This window comes from Grampus griseus, assembly GCF_964374135.1.
Source record: "Grampus griseus genome assembly, chromosome: 8".
Lineage (NCBI taxonomy): Eukaryota > Metazoa > Chordata > Mammalia > Artiodactyla > Delphinidae > Grampus > Grampus griseus.
This window is the reverse complement of record NC_139002.1, coordinates 24,563,545-24,581,819: the sequence shown is the minus strand read 5'-3', so window position 1 is coordinate 24,581,819 and position 18,275 is coordinate 24,563,545. Positions and strand designations below refer to the sequence as shown.

General features: G+C 37.3%; 1 protein-coding gene across 1 annotated transcript in view; it reads right to left on the bottom strand.

The window, feature by feature from the left end:
• The window catches only part of LOC309826602 (protein MFI), a gene marked incomplete at both ends in the record, with an annotated part of 89,876 nt that overhangs the window by 8,010 nt on the left and 63,591 nt on the right, over positions 1 to 18,275 (bottom strand). The window contains 1 exon segment of the mRNA XM_082660859.1: positions 628 to 798. Within this exon segment, the coding sequence (XP_082516985.1) occupies positions 628 to 798 (171 nt within the window).

Genomic DNA, 18,275 nt, shown 5'->3' with positions numbered 1-18,275 from the left:
GAGGAACTGCTGGATTGTTTTCCAAAATGGCTATACCATTGTACATTCCCACTAGCAGTATATAAAGGCTCCAATTTCACCACATCCTTGCCAACACTGGTACTATATGTCTTTTTAATTATAGCTATCTTTGTGGGTATGAAATAGGATCTTATTGTGGTTTTGATTTGCATTGCCCTGATGACTATATGAAGTATTTTTAAATTTCTATCACACAAAATAGCCTAAAAATGTTTTTCAAGGGCCGAAGTATGTCACTGAAAAATTATAATTTTTTAATGTCCCACACAGGAAGATTGGTGAATACAGGCTGAGGAAATTCTTTATATTATTAATTTCATGTTCTTAGCCTTGTTTCTATATCCCAAAGTAAGAAGTAAAGCAGACTTAGACTAAGGCATAAGAATAAAGTCTGTTAATAAAGAACACCCAAATATATTTTTCTTTTTTCTACTTTTAGATCATCCCTTTTTTATCTTTCTCCCTCATTTCCTCTTATTTTCTTTCTAGACAGATAATAAATATTCAAGTTGTTTTTTTGAAGATTCAACATGGGAGTAGGAAATATTAGAAAGAAAAATATCTGATGTCTGCCCTCGCTCCCCAAGAATAGCAACATGTACTTACTCATCAAAGTTGAGTGTGTTTGTCCAGTTCAGCACTTCATCCACTTCCCATTCCATCACAGAATCTATTCCACCATCTTCGATAGCTCTTATTAGCCCTTTTGTTGCTGTGTGAATTAAACCTAGAGTTTCATGATTTGTTGACTTACCCTCCAGGTTTCCTGTGTAGTACCTACATAGAGGAAAGGAAGGGAGATATAAATCCTTTGAAATATGTGACTGCTAGTGGATGCAGTTAATCTGTATTATTGCTGTGAAACTATTTACAAAGTAAACCAAGTTTTCATCCAATTTAATTCAAATACTGCTAAGCCAAGTTTTATGTGATGGCATCGTCTGGAAAAAACAAAAGAACTTAATCAGCCACACTAACCAGAGAAGCCTCATTTCAAAATCACCTCTCAGTAAGTTGTACTGTTGTGATACAAAGAAAAGCTAAGTATTAAATCACTGAATCATAGAATTATAGAGTCAAAGGATCTTGGAGATAACTACCCCAATTGTTTCATAGGTGATGCAATAAATCCTGGAAGATTAACCTTCACAAAGTCATGTGGCTAATGGCAGATAGGATGCAAGAAGGGAAGGGGAAAAAGGAACGAGAGTAAGAGGTAAAAGGAAGAGTGATATTAACATCTTCTTTTGTGTCAGGTACTTTTTATACATAATTTTTAATTCTCTTTAAAAAGATAGCTTTTTAGTTTTTTTGTCACAGTTATTTTTATTCCCATTTTATGAATGAGAAAATTGAGACTTGGAAAAGTTAAGAAATTGTTCAAGATCATGTAAGTAGTAAACATGTATACATCAGAACCAGTATTCAAATCTGACTCCAAGTCCAGACTCCTTTGGCACACTGTTCTATCTTATATTAATCTGAGCACATAAATGAATGCACCCACCAAACATGAGCTAAGTAGAGAGAAGTTAGTACCAGGAATATTAAAATATACTGGGGTTTTTGGTTTGTTTGTTTGTTTTCCATTTTAAGGTCTACATTGGTATTCCTTTCTAAAGGTTAACCTATTCTGAAATTTTGTATTAATTTATTAATTTGACACTCATTTATTGGAAGTGGCTTAGAGGTGGTGTAGAACAAGGACTGGTATCAAACTACCTGGCTTTGAATCTTGCTTCTGTAATTTACTAGCTATATAATCTTTGCCAAATAAGCTAGCCTTTCTGGGCATGTGTCCTCTTCCTTCAAATGGTGATCATAATACTACCACCTCTGCCTATGTTATCTTCTAGGAGTTTTATGGTTTTACATCTTACATTTAGGTCTTCAATCCATTTTGAGTTCATTTTTGTGTATGGCATAAGGAAATGTTCTAATCTCATTCTTTTACTTGGAGCTGTCCAGTTTTCCCAACACCACTTATTGAAAAGACTGTCTTTTCTCCATTGTACATTCTTGTCTCCTTTGTTGTGGGTTAATTGACTGTAAGTGTGTGTGTTTATTTCTGGGCACTCTATTCTGTTCCATCCATCTATGTGTCTGTTTTTGTGCTAGTACTATACTGTTTTGATTACTGTAGATTTGTAGTATAGTTTGAAGTCTGGGAGAGTGATACCTACAGCTCTGTTCTTCTTTCTCAAGATTGCTTTGGCAGTTAGGGGTCTTTTGTGGTTCCATATAAATTTAGGATTATTTGTCCTAGTTCTGGGGAAAATGTCTTGGGTATTTTGATAGAGATTGCATTAAATCTGTAGATTGCTTTGGGTAGTATGGTCATTTTAACAATACTAATTCTTCCAATCCAAGAACATGGTATATATTTCCATTTTTTTTGTATCATTTTCAAATTCCTTCATCAGTGTTTTACAGTTTTTAGAGTATAGGTCTTCACCTCCTTGGTTAAGTTTATCTCTAGGTATTTTATTCTTTTTGATGCAGTTTTATATAAGTTATAGCAGGTATTTTGGATATGTCTCCTAAGGTAAAAGAAATAAAGTCAAAAATAAACAAATGGGGGCTTCCCTGGTGGTGCACTGGTTGAGAGTCCACCTGCCGATACAGGGGGCACGAGTTCGCACCCTGGACTGGGAGGATCCCACATGCCGTGGAGTGGCTGGGTCCATGAGCCATGGCCACTGAGCCTGCGTGTCCAGAGCCTGTGCTCTGCAACGGGAGAGGCCACAGCAGTGAGAGGCCCACATAACGCAAAAAATAAAAATAAAAAAATAAAAAATAAATAAACAAATGGGACTTAATTAAACTTAAAATCTTTCCACAGCAAAGAAAACTATCAACAAAATGAAAAGGCAACCTACTGAATGGGAGAAAATATTTGCAAATGATATGACTGATAAGGGATTAATATCCAAAATATATAAACAGCTCATACAACTCAATATCAAAAAAACAAACAATGCAATTTAAAAAAAGAACAGAAGATCTGAATAGACATTCTTCCAAAGAAGACATACAGGTGGCTAACAGGCACATGAAAAGATGCTCAACATCGCTAATCATTCAAGAAATACAAATCAAAACCACGATGAGATATCACCTCACACCTGTCAGAATGTTGATCAAAAAGTCTACAAATAACAAATTTTGGTGAGGATGTGGAGAAAAGGGAACACTTGTACAAATGTAAACTGATGCAGCCACTATGGAAAACAATATAGAGGTTCCTCAGAAAACTAAAAATAGAACTACGATATGATCCAGCAATTCCACTGCTGGTTATATATAATCCAAGTAAAATGAAAACTCTAATTTGAAAAGATACATGCATCCCAATGTTCATAGCAGGGTTATTTACAATAGCCAAGATATGGAAGCAACTTAAGTGTCCAAAGTGAGAGAGTGGCATGGACATATATACATTACCAAACATAAAATAGATAGCTAGTGGGAAGCAGCCGCATAGCACAGGGAGATCAGCTCGGTGGTTTGTGACCACCTAGAGGGGTGGGATAGGGAGGGTGGGAGCGAGGGAGATGCAAGAGGGAAGAGATATGGGAACATATGTATATGTATAACTGATTCACTTTATTATAAAGTAGAAACTAACACACCATTGTAAAGCAATTATACTCCAATAAAGATGTTAAAAAAACCAAACAAACAAATGAATGGATAAAGAAGATGTGGTATATATATATATATATATATATATATATATATATACACACAATGCAATATTAGCCATAAAAAAGAATGAAATTCAACTGTTTGCAAAAAGATGAATGGACCTAGAGAGTATTATGCTAAGTGAAATAAGTCAGACAGAGAAAGACAAATACTCTATGTTATCACTTATATGTGGAATCTAAAAACTAAAACAAGTGAATGTATATAACAAAAGAGAAACAGACCCACAGATATAGAGAACAAACTAGTAGGTTACCAGTGAGGAGAGGGAAGGGGGAGGGGCAACGTAGGGGTAGGGGATTAAGAGAGACAAACTACTATGTATAAAATAGATAAGCAACAAGGATATATCGTACAGCACAGGAAAATATAGCCATTGTTTTATAATAACATTAAATGGAGTATAATCTTTAAAAATATTGAATCACTATGTTGTACACTTGAAACTAATATAATATTGTAAATCAATTATACTTCAAAAAAATCCACTACTTCCTCCTAGCTTTCTTGAGAGGTTTAGAAGTGTAAATCCCTGTAAAGCATTTAGGACAAAGACTAGCACATAGTAAACATTCAATAAAAGAAGGCTTATATAGTCCTGTGGCAAGAAATAGGACAGTGACAAGATATGTCCCTGCACTCATGAAGTTTCTGCTTTGTCAGACTTTAAATGGATATAATCCATGAGATTAAAAAAAAAGGAACAGCATCCAGGTTTCCAGCTCTAATCTTAGGTGTTTGTATATTTGGGAAGGTAAAACATGGAGGAATTCATAAAAAATGCATTCACCCCCAGCCTTCCAGCATTTTTGATTTCTAAATGCATTTTTGTTGTGGCATGAGAATTAATTAATAAATCTGGGCCACTGGGTACCATCATTCGTTCATTCATTCATTTAAAACATGGGTGTCTATTATGTTCAGGGAATAGAGAATATCTATTTTTGCTCTCATACTTTGCTGAAAGAGAATTATAAAACTTATTTCAATAATGTAATTCTGTTTTGAACTCTTTAAAAATTAGTCACTATTGAGTGGTCTATAATAGTCATAAAACAAGTTAGCAAGTACGAACAGAATTTCAAATACAATAGTGATCAGAAATAAAGATCGCTTTATAATACTCATAACTTGTTTTATAAATAGAGTGGTATTTTAAAAAGAAAACAAATACAATACAAAATTTGACTATAAATAATATTGCAATATATTCACTTTAAAATGTTCTCATATTTTTTCTAAACTAAAAAATTTAATGTTTAAATTTTTAAATTAAACTTTTTCTAAATATCATGACAGGGAGAGAAGTTTAAATGCAAAGACCTAGTAAGAACCAAGGTTGAAATTGGAAATGAGGTCAAGGAGAGCTAAGATCTGTAGGTACACAGGAAAGGAACAGATGTGAAAATCAGAATTCTTTTAGTAAGACAGAGGTTAAAAAAAATCAAGGTTTTGTTGATTTTGTTAACTGTTGATTCTCAGCAACAGTCAAATGGAAGGGTTTAAATGCCATCAATTACCAAAGCACACAAAGTAAAATTTCTCATTCATCCCCTGCAACCTTACAAAAAGGAAATGACACTCAGCCATAAGGATTAATGCATTCATTCATTCAGCAAGCAAGCAACATATATTCATTAAGCATCTACTGTGTCTGAGGCCCAGTGCTAATTAAGAAATAGAACAGAATCTCTGTTCTTTAGGCACTAAAAGTCCTAGTGGAGATGGCAGACAAATATACAGATAATTGCAAAAACATGACAATTGAGTATATAGAAGATCTATGGGGCACATCAAAAGGAAGTGCTTAACTATGTCTAGGTATGTCAGGGAAGGCTTCAAAAGGAGATATTTGAGCCAAGTATCAAAAGATGAAGATCTTGTTGCCATGTAGCTGGAGCCAGAAAAGAGCAACCTAAGGATAAAGAATATCATGTGAGATGTAGGTGATGGGGATTCCCTAACATGTTTCAGATAAGGAAATGATTTATGTTTTAAAAAATCACCTCTGTCTTTATAGAGAGATGGAGAAGATATTAGAGACAAAGAGACCAATTAGGGCTTCCCTGCTGGCGCAGTGGTTGGGAGTCCGCCTGCCGATGTGGGGGACACGGGTTCGTGCCCCGGTCTGGGAGGGTCCCATGTGCCGCGGAGCGGCTGGGCCCGTGGGCCATGGCTGCTGGGCCTGCGCGTCCGGAGCCTGTGCTCCGTGACGGGAGAGGCCACAGCAGTGAGAGGCCCGCGTATCGCAAAAAAAAAAAAAAAAAAAAAAGAGACCAATTAGAAGGACTTGGCAGGTGAAGTAGAGTTGAGAATGATGAGATGCTACAGTGGGGAGTGAGAGAAATGTCAGACTTGGGAGATACTTTGGAAGCACAGTTAATAGAACCTAATGACAGATTACACGTAAGAGCTTATGAAAGGTAAGAAGGCTAGGACAACATCTACATTTCTGGCTTGGTTGACTAGATAAGCTGAGGCCAGGAGGAATACTGAAAGGAAACCACTTTTATGATGCGAAAGATAAGAAATTCAGTTTTGGACCTGTTGAGTTTGAGATGGAAATGGCCATATAATTAGAAATACAGAGCTCAGTTATGGATGAGGATTGTTTTGAGAATAAATAAACATAGGAAAGAGAGAAGAAATAAAAAAGATTATTATTCATGTGCATTGGCTTATTACTAGATGGCTCCCAGCTGGTGCTATACCTGAGCTTCAGCAAGTCTTACCACCATTCTGTCAAAGCCAGCTGTTTCTAGGTAACGATGAGTGTATTTTGTTGTTCTGAGCCCATTACCACAATTCCTTTGCTGTACATGGGTCTCCTGGTTGTAGATAATGTTGTATGTAATAAAATGATGATGGATAAGGCATTCTATAATGAATGGTATTGCCATCCCTGTAACCCTGGCCACTTTGGGCAATCACTGAGTAGTGGCGGAAAATGCTGACATCCACGGGATGGATCATCTTATCCATCTGACTACTGACAGCTTTTTGCCTTATCTAAGCCCTTTGGAGGACATTCACAAGGACGCCAATATATTTAGTGCCCATTCTGAGTATATCTCTCCCCAGACCTAATCACGTTTTCCAACTTATTTCCAAGTCCCCAATCAGCTGAGAAACTTTTAGCTACTGCCCACAGTCAATAAGATCCCAACCCCCCTTGTATATGAAGTGGAGCTTCCTCCAGTTGTGCTCACTGGGAGAATATCCTTTCACCATTTTCTGGGCCAATTGAGGGATTGTAATCTAGTGACTATCTGGTTTTGGATGTTGCCAGCATCCTGTGCAGATCCACAGTGAATTAGACCTAATATACTCTCCCTCTGTTAACATGTCACAAGTGACTCCTCATGAAGCCAGAAGTATGGAGATGAACAGGAGTCAATGTAGCATAAGTAGGTGTTGAAGAAGTCTGGGCCACCTGCCCATACAGCTTACCTTTGGGCTTCTGGACCTTCTCAGACCCATTCTCATATATATACATCTACTTTATACTGAAATGATGCTGTATACTCTGTTTTACGGTTCAATGGATTAGATAAAATCCGGGTCAGTTCATAATCACATAGCACTTGGTATCCTACTGACAAGCTTCCAGTCTCTACCAGGACCCAGTAGCAAGCCTGGAACAAATTTTCAAATAATTTTTGACAGAGACGGGCACTACCTTCCTCCTAAACCCTAGAGGTGTGTGCTATGATCTTCCTATTAGGGCTCTTTAGAAGCTCCATACAGTTTTTCACTGTCTGCCAGAGACATTTCCAATACTGTTGGGACTGCTGGGCTATAAAGCCCAAGTGGTAGGGCAGCTTGACCACATTGTGAACCTGCTATCATGTTTTTTCTTACACCATGTCCCACTGGCACCTGCTAGCCTTATTAATTACCTAGTAAATGGGTTGGAGCAGCATGCTCAAATGTGGTATATTTTACCTCCCAAATCCAGAGAGTGTTGTGTGTCTTCAAGGTGCAAGGTACAGAATCTTGTCTCTCACTTTAGAAAGGATATCCCAAAATGTTTATAAGGTTCATCTATGTGACAGACCCTTAACTTTTTGCCGAGTTTATCTCCCTCCTTCTAGTGTGTATTTGTCCTGTTAAGTCATCTAGGGAGTTGTCATTTTCTACTCACCATGGTCAATCAGTATAAGGTCACCAGCGTAAAGGACAGGCATGATGTCTTATGGGAACTGAGATACCATGCCCCTGGGGACAAGAGCAAGAAAGCTGACATAGTTCTGAGAGAAAGATGTAAAGATACACTCTGTTATTTCCATGTAAATGCAAACTCTTCTCTTTTTGTTTACTGATCAGGATGGGAAAGAACACATTTGCCAGGTCAAAAGCAGTCTAACAGATGCTAGGGACAGTGTTGATTTGCTCCATTAAAGAAACCACATCTGGAGGAATCTTAGCTGCAATTTGTGTCACCACCTGACTTCTACCACTTCAAAGTTCCATTATTCCCAGTGAACTAAAGGAACCAATTCCATCACAATTTCCCCCACTGTCATCTTCAGTCTATAACCACCACAAATTCATCAAGAATTCTGCTGCTCCCCTAATTTCTTAATAACCTGATGAAGAGGATATCCTCTGGGTCGAACTGCGGTTATAGCCAGTGGGTGGCTAAACATATTGCACATAATAGGAACAAACATATGCATTCCCCAAGCCTTCAGAAATCCTTTTCTACAGTATACTAGAGAAGTTCAGGCATTTTGTAACTGTAGAGCTTTGGTTGAATTCAGGCTTTGATGAGCCAAACTAACAGACCAAGCACCATTTCTGTTGTTGTTTTGGTTTGGTTTGGTTTTTTTTTGGCTGCACTGTGCTGCTTGCAGGATCTTAGTTCCCTGACCAGGGATAGAACCCGTGCCCCCTGTGGTGGAAGCTCAGAGTCCTAACCACTGGATCTCCAGGGAAGTCCTTAAGCACCATTTATTTCTGGATACTCAAGCTAGCACATTAAATCCCTAATCTCAGGTGAGTGTGGCCATATCAATAAATTCAGCTCAATCAACTTCTGAACACCTTAGAATCCACATTCACACATGCTTCTGAGCTCCTGGCAATACGGATTGGTAAATTCTCGAAACTCTTTTGGTTTATAAATGTCATCTCCTCCTGGAGTAGATCTTGTTCCTCTCTGTCTGGACTGTCCTGAGATACGTCTCAGTGTGGACTGGAGGCATTGAGGAAATGGTTGTGGGGAAATCCTAAGGAGAATCAGCATAAGTGTGTGGGGCAACTGAGACAGGTGCAGTCATTGAAAGGCCTTTATGCAGAGAAGGGCTGGTTTCCTCAAAACAGGGAGGAGGGTTTCCTCCATCAGCAGGAGAGTTTGAAGGCTCAAGGTTCTCAGCTTTGTCTATGTCTGCCCAAATATCCCCATCCCAGTTCTCAGCGTTCCACTTCTTCCCCACTAATGTCCTTAGCTAGCTTAGTGCACAAGACCTGTCTAGGTCTTTTGATTGCACTGCAAGCACTATGACTTTGTGACCCTTTCAACTTGCCCTTGGATTGCCTCCAACTCACCCTGCAACCACAGGAGATGAAGGATTACTCCATGGAGATCTTCTGATTGTCTGATCATGTTCTTAAATTTTTTTTTTAAACTTAGTGAGGTATAAGTGATATACAGTAGACTGTATTTAAGCTGTACAATTTGAACAGTTTTGACATAAGTATACACCTGTGAACCAATCACTATAATAAAAAAAACAAACATATCTATCACCCCCCAAAGTTCCTTGTGCTACTTTGTTATCCTTCCCTCCCTCCTTTCCCCCACCCTCATCTCCAGACAATTACTCATCTGCTTTGTGTCATTCTAGATTTCTTTGTATTTTCTAGAATTTTATGTAAATGAAATCATATAATATGTACTCTTTCTTGACTGGTTGCTTTCATTCAGCATCATTATTTTGAGATTCATCCATGTTGTTATGTATGAACAATTCCTTCCTTTGTACTGCTGAGTAGTATTCCTTTGTATAGATATATCACAATTTGTTTATCCATCGACATTTGGGTTGATGGGTTGATGGGTTGTTTCTGGTTTTGGGCTATTAGAAATAAAGCAGCTATCAACTTGCATTACAACCTTTCTGTAGACATGTTTTTATTTCTCTTGGGTAAATATCTGAGTAGAATGGCTGGATTTAATAGTAGATGTGTGTAACTTGTAAAATTAAAAAAAACCTGTCAAACTGTTTTCCAAAGTGTGTGTACCAGTTTGCATTTGCTCCATATCCATGCCAATAATTGCTATGACAGACTGTTTTAGCCATTCTAGTGGTTGTGCAGTGGTATCTCATTACAGTTTTGTTTTGCACTTTCCTAATGACTAATGATGATAGTCATTAGTTCACTTGTGCTTTTTTGCTATCTGTATATTCATTGGTAGAGTGTTCAGATCTTTTGCCCATTTTAAAATTAGGTTGTATTCTTATCATTGAATTTTGAGGGTTTTTTTTACATATTCTAAATACAAGACTTTTACCATGTACATATTTTGCAAATGTTCTCTTCCTGTCTGTGACTTGCATTTTTATTTTTGCAAAAGTGTTTTCAGGAGAGCAAAAGCTTTTAACTTTGATGAAGTGCAATTTAACAATTTTTTCTTTTATACTTCATGCGTTCTGTGTCCTATTTAAGAAATCTTTGCCAGAAACAAAGTCACTAAGATTTTCTTGTTTGCTTACTTTTGGATATTTTATGGTGTTAACTCTGATTTTTTTAAGGTCTCATAAAGTGTTTTTATTTTATGATATTTTTCAGATATATACACACTTTTCACATTATTTTCCATTATAGGTTATTATAAGATATTGAATATAGTTCCCTATATTATACAGTAAATCCTTGTTGCTTATCTATTTAATGTATACGAGTTTGTATCTGTTAATCCCATTTCCTAAATTATCCCTCTCCACACTTTCCCCTTTGGTAATCATAAGTTTGTTTTCTATGTCTGTAATTCTGATTCTGTTTTGTATATAGTTTCATTTGTATTATTTTTAGATGCCACATATAAGGGATATCATGTAATATTTGTCTTTTCTCTGTCTGACTTATTTCACTTAGTATGATATTCTCTAGGTCTATCCATGTTACTGCAAATGGCATTATTTTATTCTTTCTTATGGCTAATATTCCATTATATATGTATATATATATATATATATATATATATACACATCTTCTTAAACCAATCATCTGTTGATGGGCTTGGGTTGTTTCCATACCCTGGCTATTGTAAATAGTGGTGCTATGAACATTGGGGTACATGTATCTTTTCAAATTAATGTTTCTGTCTTTGCTGGATATATGCTCAGGAATGGGATTGCTGGATCATATGGTAGCTCCTTTTTAGTTTAAGGAACCTCCATACTGTTTTCCATAGTGGCTGTACCAATTTACATTCCCACCAACAGTGTAGAGGGTTTCCTTTTCTCCACACCCTCTCCAGCATCTATTATTTGTAGACTTTTTGGTGATTGCCATCCTGAAAGGTGTGAGGTGATACCTCATTGTGGTTTTGATTTGCATTTCTCTAATAATTAGCGATGTTGAGCATCTTTTCATGTGTCTGTTGGTCATTTGTATGTCTTCTTTGGAGAAATGTCTATTTAAGTCTTCTGCCCACTTTTTGACTGGGTTGTTTGTTTTTTTGATATTGAGTTGTATGCACTATGGTGTTAATTCTTATATTTAGATCTATGATCTTTTCCAGATGAATTTTATATATGATGCGAGATAAGGATCAAGATTCATTTCTCTGCATTTGAGTATCCAATTTGTTGAAAAGAATATTCTTTTCTGGGCTTCCCTGGTGGCGCAGTGGTTGGGAGTCCGCCTGCCGATGCAGGGGACACGGGTTCGTGCCCCGGTCCGGGAAGATCCCACATGGTGCAGAGCGGCTAGGCCTGTGAGCCATGGCCGCTGAGCCTGCGCGTCCGGAGCCTGTGCTCCACAGCGGGAGAGGCCACAACAGTGAGAGGCCCGCGTACTGCAAAATAAAATAAAATAAAATAAAGAATATCCTTTTCCAATTAAATTGCTGTGGCACCTGTGTTGAAACTCAATTAACAATATGTGTGTGGGTCTATTTCTCAACTGTCTATTCTGTTCCATTGATCTGTATGTCTATCTTAATGCCAATACCACAATGTCTTTTTTAAAAATAAATTATTTATTTTATTTATTTTTAGTTTTGGCTGTGTTGGGTCTTCGTTGCTGCACACGGGCTTTCTTTAGTTGCGGCGAACGGGGGCTACTCTTGTGGTGCACGGGCTTCTCATTGTGGTGGCTTCTCTTGTTACAGAGCACGGGCTCTAGGTGTGCAGTCTCAGTAGTTTTGGCACACAGGCTTAGTTTCTCCATGGCATACGGGATCTTCCTAGGCCAGGGTCGAACCCATGTCCCATGCATTGACAGGCAAATTCGTAAACACTTCTCCACCAGGGACCCCCCACAGGGTCTTGATTACAGTGGCTTTATAATAAGTCTTAAAATGAGGTAATGTAAGTTCTCCAAATTTTTTTCCAAAATTATTTTGATTATTCTGGTTCCCTTGTATTTACATACAAATTTTCAAATCAACTTGTCAAATTCCACATAAAACCCTGCTGGAAATTTTGATTGTGATTACATTGACTGTATACATCAATTTGGAGAGAACTGACATCTTAACAATATTGAGTCTTCTGCTCCATTAATATCTTATGGCTATTTGTTTATTAAGTCTTCTCTAAGTTTTATCAGCAATATTTATTACTTTTCAGTGTACAGGTCATGTAGATTTTCCCCTCAATTTAGGCCTAGGTATTTCATATTTTCTGATGCTACTGTAAATGTTTTTGTTGTTTGTTGCAATGCAACTGGTTTCTGTACCTCACAGCCTTGATAAACTCACCTATTAGTTCCAGTAGCTTTTTAGTAGATTCCTTCGAATTCTGTACTTAGATGATCATGTCAACTGTGAACAAGGACTGTTTTAGTTCTTCCTTTCCAACCTCAGTGTCTCCCCCACCACTCTACCCTGCCACCCTTATTGCACTGACTAGGACTTCAATGCAATGTTGTAAAGAAGTGGTGAGTGCAGACATCCTTGCCTTGTTCCTGATCTTAGAGAGAAAGCATTCAGCCATTCACCATTAAGTATCATGTTGGATGCAGGCTTTTTATAGATGCCCTTCATCAAGTTGAGGAGGCTCTTATCTATTTCTAGTTTGCCAAGAGTTTTCATTACAAATGGTAATTTTGTAAGTAATTTCTCTGCATCTTTTGAGATGATCATATCCAGTTTTGTTTTTTAAGTCTGTTAATATGGTGGATTGCATTGATTGATTTCCAAATGTTAAACCAATATTGTATTCCTGGGATAAACTCCATTTGTTTATAATGTTATTTATTATCATGTATCTATGTTCATGAGAGATATTGGTTGTTATTTTCTTGTAATATCTTTTTTTCTCATAAGCCTTGAGTGGTTTTATATCCAATAACACTTGCCTCATAGAAAATGCTATAAATATTCCTGTAAGTACTTCTTTAGCTGCATCCCCCAATTTTAATATGTTGTATTTTCATTTTTTATTAAATCAAAAGAAAAAAAAAGTAAGTGTAGGGACTTCCCTGGTGGCGTAGTGGATAAGACGCTGCGCTCCCAATGCAGGGAGACTGCGTTCTATCCCTGGTTGGGGAACTAGATCCCACATTCATGCCACAACTAAGGAGCCCATGTGCCACAACTAAGACCCAGTGCAGCCAAATAAATAAATATTTTAAAAAAAGAGATTAAAGTAGTAGGAAGAAAAGTTCTTTATACTGCTGGTCCGTTCATGGTGATAGAACTCAGCTTTTGTCTGTCTGAAATGTTTTCTTCCATTTTTTTTTCATCTTTATTGGAGTACAATTGCTTTACAATGGTGTGTTAGTTTCTGCTTTATAACAAAGTGAATCAGTTATACATATATATATGTTCCCATATCTCTTCCCTCTTGCATCTCCCTCCCTCCCACCCTCCCTATCCCACCCCTCCAGGTGGTCACAAAGCACTGAGCTGATCTCCCTCTGCTATGTGGCTGCTTCCCACTAGCAATCTAATCTACGTTTGGTAGTGTATATATGTCCATGCACTCTCTCACTTTGTCACAGCTTACCCTTCCCCCTCCCCATATCCTCAAGTCCATTCTCTAGTAGGTCTGTGTCTTTTTTCTGGTCTTACCCCTAGGTACTTTATGACATTTTTTTTCCCTTAGATTCCATATATATGTGTTAGCATACGGTATTTATCTTTCTCTTTTTGACTTACTTCACTCTGTATGACAGAGTCTAGGTCCATCCACCTCACTACAAATAACTCAATTTCATTTCTTTTTATGGCTGAGTTGTATATATGTGCCATTGTATATATGTGCCATGTCTTCTTTATCCATTCATTGGGTGATGGACACTTAGGTTGTTTCCATGTCCTGGCTATTGTAAATAGAGCTGCAATGAACATTTTGGTACATGACTCTTTTTGAATTATGGTTTTCTCAGGGTATATGCTCACTAGTGGGATTGCTGGGTCGTATGGTAGTTCTATTTGTAGTTTTTTAAGGAACCTCCATACTGTTCTCCATAGTGGCTGTACCAATTCATATTCCCATCAGCAGTGCAAGAGTGTACCCTTTTCTCCACATCCTCTCCAGCATTTATTGTTTCTAGATTTTTTACTGATGGCCATTCTGACTGGTATGAGATGATATTTCATTGTAGTTTTGATTTGCATTTCTCTAATGATTAATGATGTTGAGCATTCTTTCATGTGTTTGTTATCTGTATATCTTCTTTGGAGAAATGTCTATTTAGGTCTTCTGCCCACTTTTGGATTGGGTTGTTTGTTTTTTTGTTATTGAGCTGCATGAGCTGCTTGTAAATTTTGGAGATTAATCTTTGGCAACTTTTTCATTTGCAAATATTTTCTCCCATTCTGAGGGTTGTCTTTTGGTCTTGTTTATGGTTTCCTTTGCTGTGCAAAAGCTTTGAAGTTTCATTAGGTCCAATTTGTTTATTTTTGCTTTTATTTCCATTTCTCTAGGAGAGGGGTCAAAAAGTATCTTGCTGTGATTTATGTCATAGAGTGTTTTGCTTATGTTTTCCTCTAAGAGTTTAATAGTTTCTGGCATTACATTTAGGTCTAATCCATTTTGAACTTATTTTTGTGTATGGTGTTAGGGAATGTTCTAATCTCATACTTTTACATGTACCTGTCCAGTTTTCCCAGCACCACTTATTGAAGAGGCTGTCCTTTCTCCACTATACATTCCTGCCTCCTTTATCAAAGATAAAGTGACCATACGTGTGTGGGTTTATCTCTGGGCTTTCTATCCTGTTCCATTGATCTATCTTTCTGTTTTTGTGGCAGTACCATACTGTCTTGATTACTGTAGCTTTGTAGTATAGTCTGAAGTCAGGGAGCCTGAGTCCTCCAGCTCCGTTTTTCATTCTCAAGACTGCTTTGGCTATTCAGGGTCTTTTGTGTTTCCATACAAATTGTGAAATTTTTTGTTCTAGTTCTGTGAAAAATGCCAGTGGTAGTTTGATAGGGATTGCATTGAATCTGTAGATTGCTTTGGGTAGTAGAGTCATTTTCACAATGTTGATTCTTCCAATCCAAGAACATGGTATATCTCTCCATCTATTTGTGTCATCTTTAATTTCTTTCATCAGTGTCTTATAATTTTCTGCATACAGGTCTTTTGTCTCCTTAGGTAGGTTTATTCCTAGATATTTTATTCTTTTTGTTACAATGGTAAATGGGAGTGTTTTCTTGATTTCACTTTCAGATTTTTCATCATTAGTGTATAGGAATACCAGAGATTTCTGTGCATTAATTTTGTATCCTGCTACTTTACCAAATTCATTGATTAGCTCTAGTAGTTTTCTGGTAGCATCTTTAGGATTCTCTAGGTATGGTATCATGTCATCTGCAAACAGTGACAGCTTTATTTCTTCTTTTCCGATTTGGATCCCTTTTATTTCCTTTTCTTCTCTGATTATTGTGGCTAAAACTTCCAAAACTATGTTGAATAAGAGTGGTGAGGGACTTCCCTGGTGGTGCAGTTGTTGAGAGTCCCCCTGCTGATGCAGGGGACATGGGTTCTTGCCCCAGTCCAGAAAGATCCCACATGCCGCGGAGCGGCTGAGCCCGTGCGCCATGGCCACTGAGCCTGAGCGTCCAGAGCCTGTGCTCCGCAGCGGGAGAGGCCACGACAGTGAGAGGCCCACGTATCGCAAAAAAAATATATATATATATAGAGAGAGTGGTGAGAGTGGGCAACCTTCTCTTGTTCCTGATCTTAGTGGAAATGCTTTCAGTTTTTCACCGTTGAGGACAATGTTGGCTGTGGGTTTGTCATATATGGCCTTTATTATGTTGAAGAAAGTTCCCTCTGCCTGCTTTCTGCAGGATTTTTATCATAAATGGGTGTTGAATTTTGTTGAAAGCTCGCTCTGCATCTATTGAGACAATCATATGGTTTTTTCCTTCAATTTGTTAATATTGTTTATCACATTGATTGATTTGCATATATTGAAGAATCCTTGCATTCCTGGAATAAACCCCACTTGATCATGGTGTATGATCCTTTTAATGTGCTGTTGGATTCTGTTTGCTAATATTTTGTTGAGGATTTTTGCAACTATGTTCATCAGTGATATTGGCCTGTAGTTTTCTTTCTTTGTGACATCCTTGTCTGGTTTTGGTATCAAGGTGATGGTGGCCTCATAGAATGAGTTTGGGAGTGTTCCTCCCTCTGCTATATTTTGGAAGAGTTTGAGAAAGATAGGTGTTAGGTCTTCTCTAAATGCTTGATAGAATTCGCCTGTGAAGCCATCTGGTCCTGGGCTTTTGTGTGTTGGAAGATTTTTAATCACAGTTTCAATTTCAGTGCTTGTGATTGGTCTGTTCATATTTTCTATTTCTTCCTGATTCAGTCTCGGCAGTTGTGCATTTCTAAGAATTTGTCCATTTCTTCCAGTTTGTCCATTTTATTGGCATAGAGTAGCTTGTAGTAATCTCTCATGATCCTTTATATTTCTGCAGTGTCAGTTGTTAGTTCTCCTTTTTCATTTCTAATTCTGTTGATTTGAGTCTTCTCCCTTTTTTTCTTGATGAGTCTGGCTAATGGTTTTTCAATTTTGTTTATCTTCTCAAAGAACCAGGGTTTAGTTTTATTGATCTTTGCTATCGTTTCCTTCATTTCTTTTTCAATTATTTCTGATCTGATCTTTATGATTTCTTTCCTACTGCTAACTTTGGGGTGTTTTTGTTCTTCTTTATCTAATTGCTTTAGGTGCAAGGTTAGGTTGTTTATTCGAGATATTTCCTGTTTCTTAAGGGAGGATTGTATTGCTATAAACGTCCCTCTTAGAACTGCTTTTGCTGCATCCCATAGGTATTGGGTCATCGTGTCTCCATTGTCATTTGTTTCTAGGTATTTTTTGATTTCCCCTTTGATTTCTGCAGTGATCTCTTCCTTATTAAATAGTGCATTGTTTAGCCTCCATGTGTTTGTATTTTGTTACAAATCTTTTCCTGTAATTGATATCTATTCTCATAGTGTTGCAGTTGGAAAAGATACTTGATACAATTTCAGTTTTCTTAAATTTACCAAGGCTTGATTTTTGACCCAAGATATGATCTATCCTGGAGAATGTTCCATGAGCACTTGAGAAAAATGTGTATTCTGTTGTTTTGGGATGGTATGTCCTATAAATATCAAATATCAAACAAGTCCATCTTGTTTAATGTATCATTTAAAGCTTGTGTTTCCTTATTTATTTTCATTTTGGATGATCTGTCTATTGGTGAAAGTGGGGTGTTAAAGTCCCCTACTATGAATGTGTAACTGTCGATTTCCCTTTTATGGCTGTTAGTATTTGCCTTATGTATTGAGGTGCTCCTATGTTGGGTGCATAAATATTTACAATTGTTATATCTTCTTCATGGATCGATCCCTTGATCAATTTGTAGTGTCCTTCTTTGTCTCTTCTAATAGTCTTTATTTTAAAGTCTATTTTGTCTGATATGAGAATTGCTATGCCAGCTTTCTTTTGGTTTCCACTTGCATGGAATATCTTTTTCCATCCCCTCACTTTCAGTCTGTATGTGTCTCTAGGTCTAAAGTGGGTCTCTTGTAGGCAGCATATATATGGGTCTTGTTTTTTTATCCATTCAGCCAGTCTGTATCTTTTGGTGGGAGCATTTAATCCATTTACATTTAAGGTAATTATCAATATGTATGTTCCTATTCCCATTTTCTTAATTGTTTTGGGTTTGTTATTGTAGGTCTTTTCCTTCTCTTGTGTTTCTTGCCTAGAGATGTTCCTTTAGCTTTTGTTGTAAAGCTGGTTTGGTGGTGCTGAACTCTCTCACCTTTTGCTTGTCTGTAAAGGTTTTAATTTCTCCATCAAATCTGAATGAGATCCTTGCTGGGTAGACTAATCTTGGTTGTAGGTTTTTTTCCTTCATCACGTTA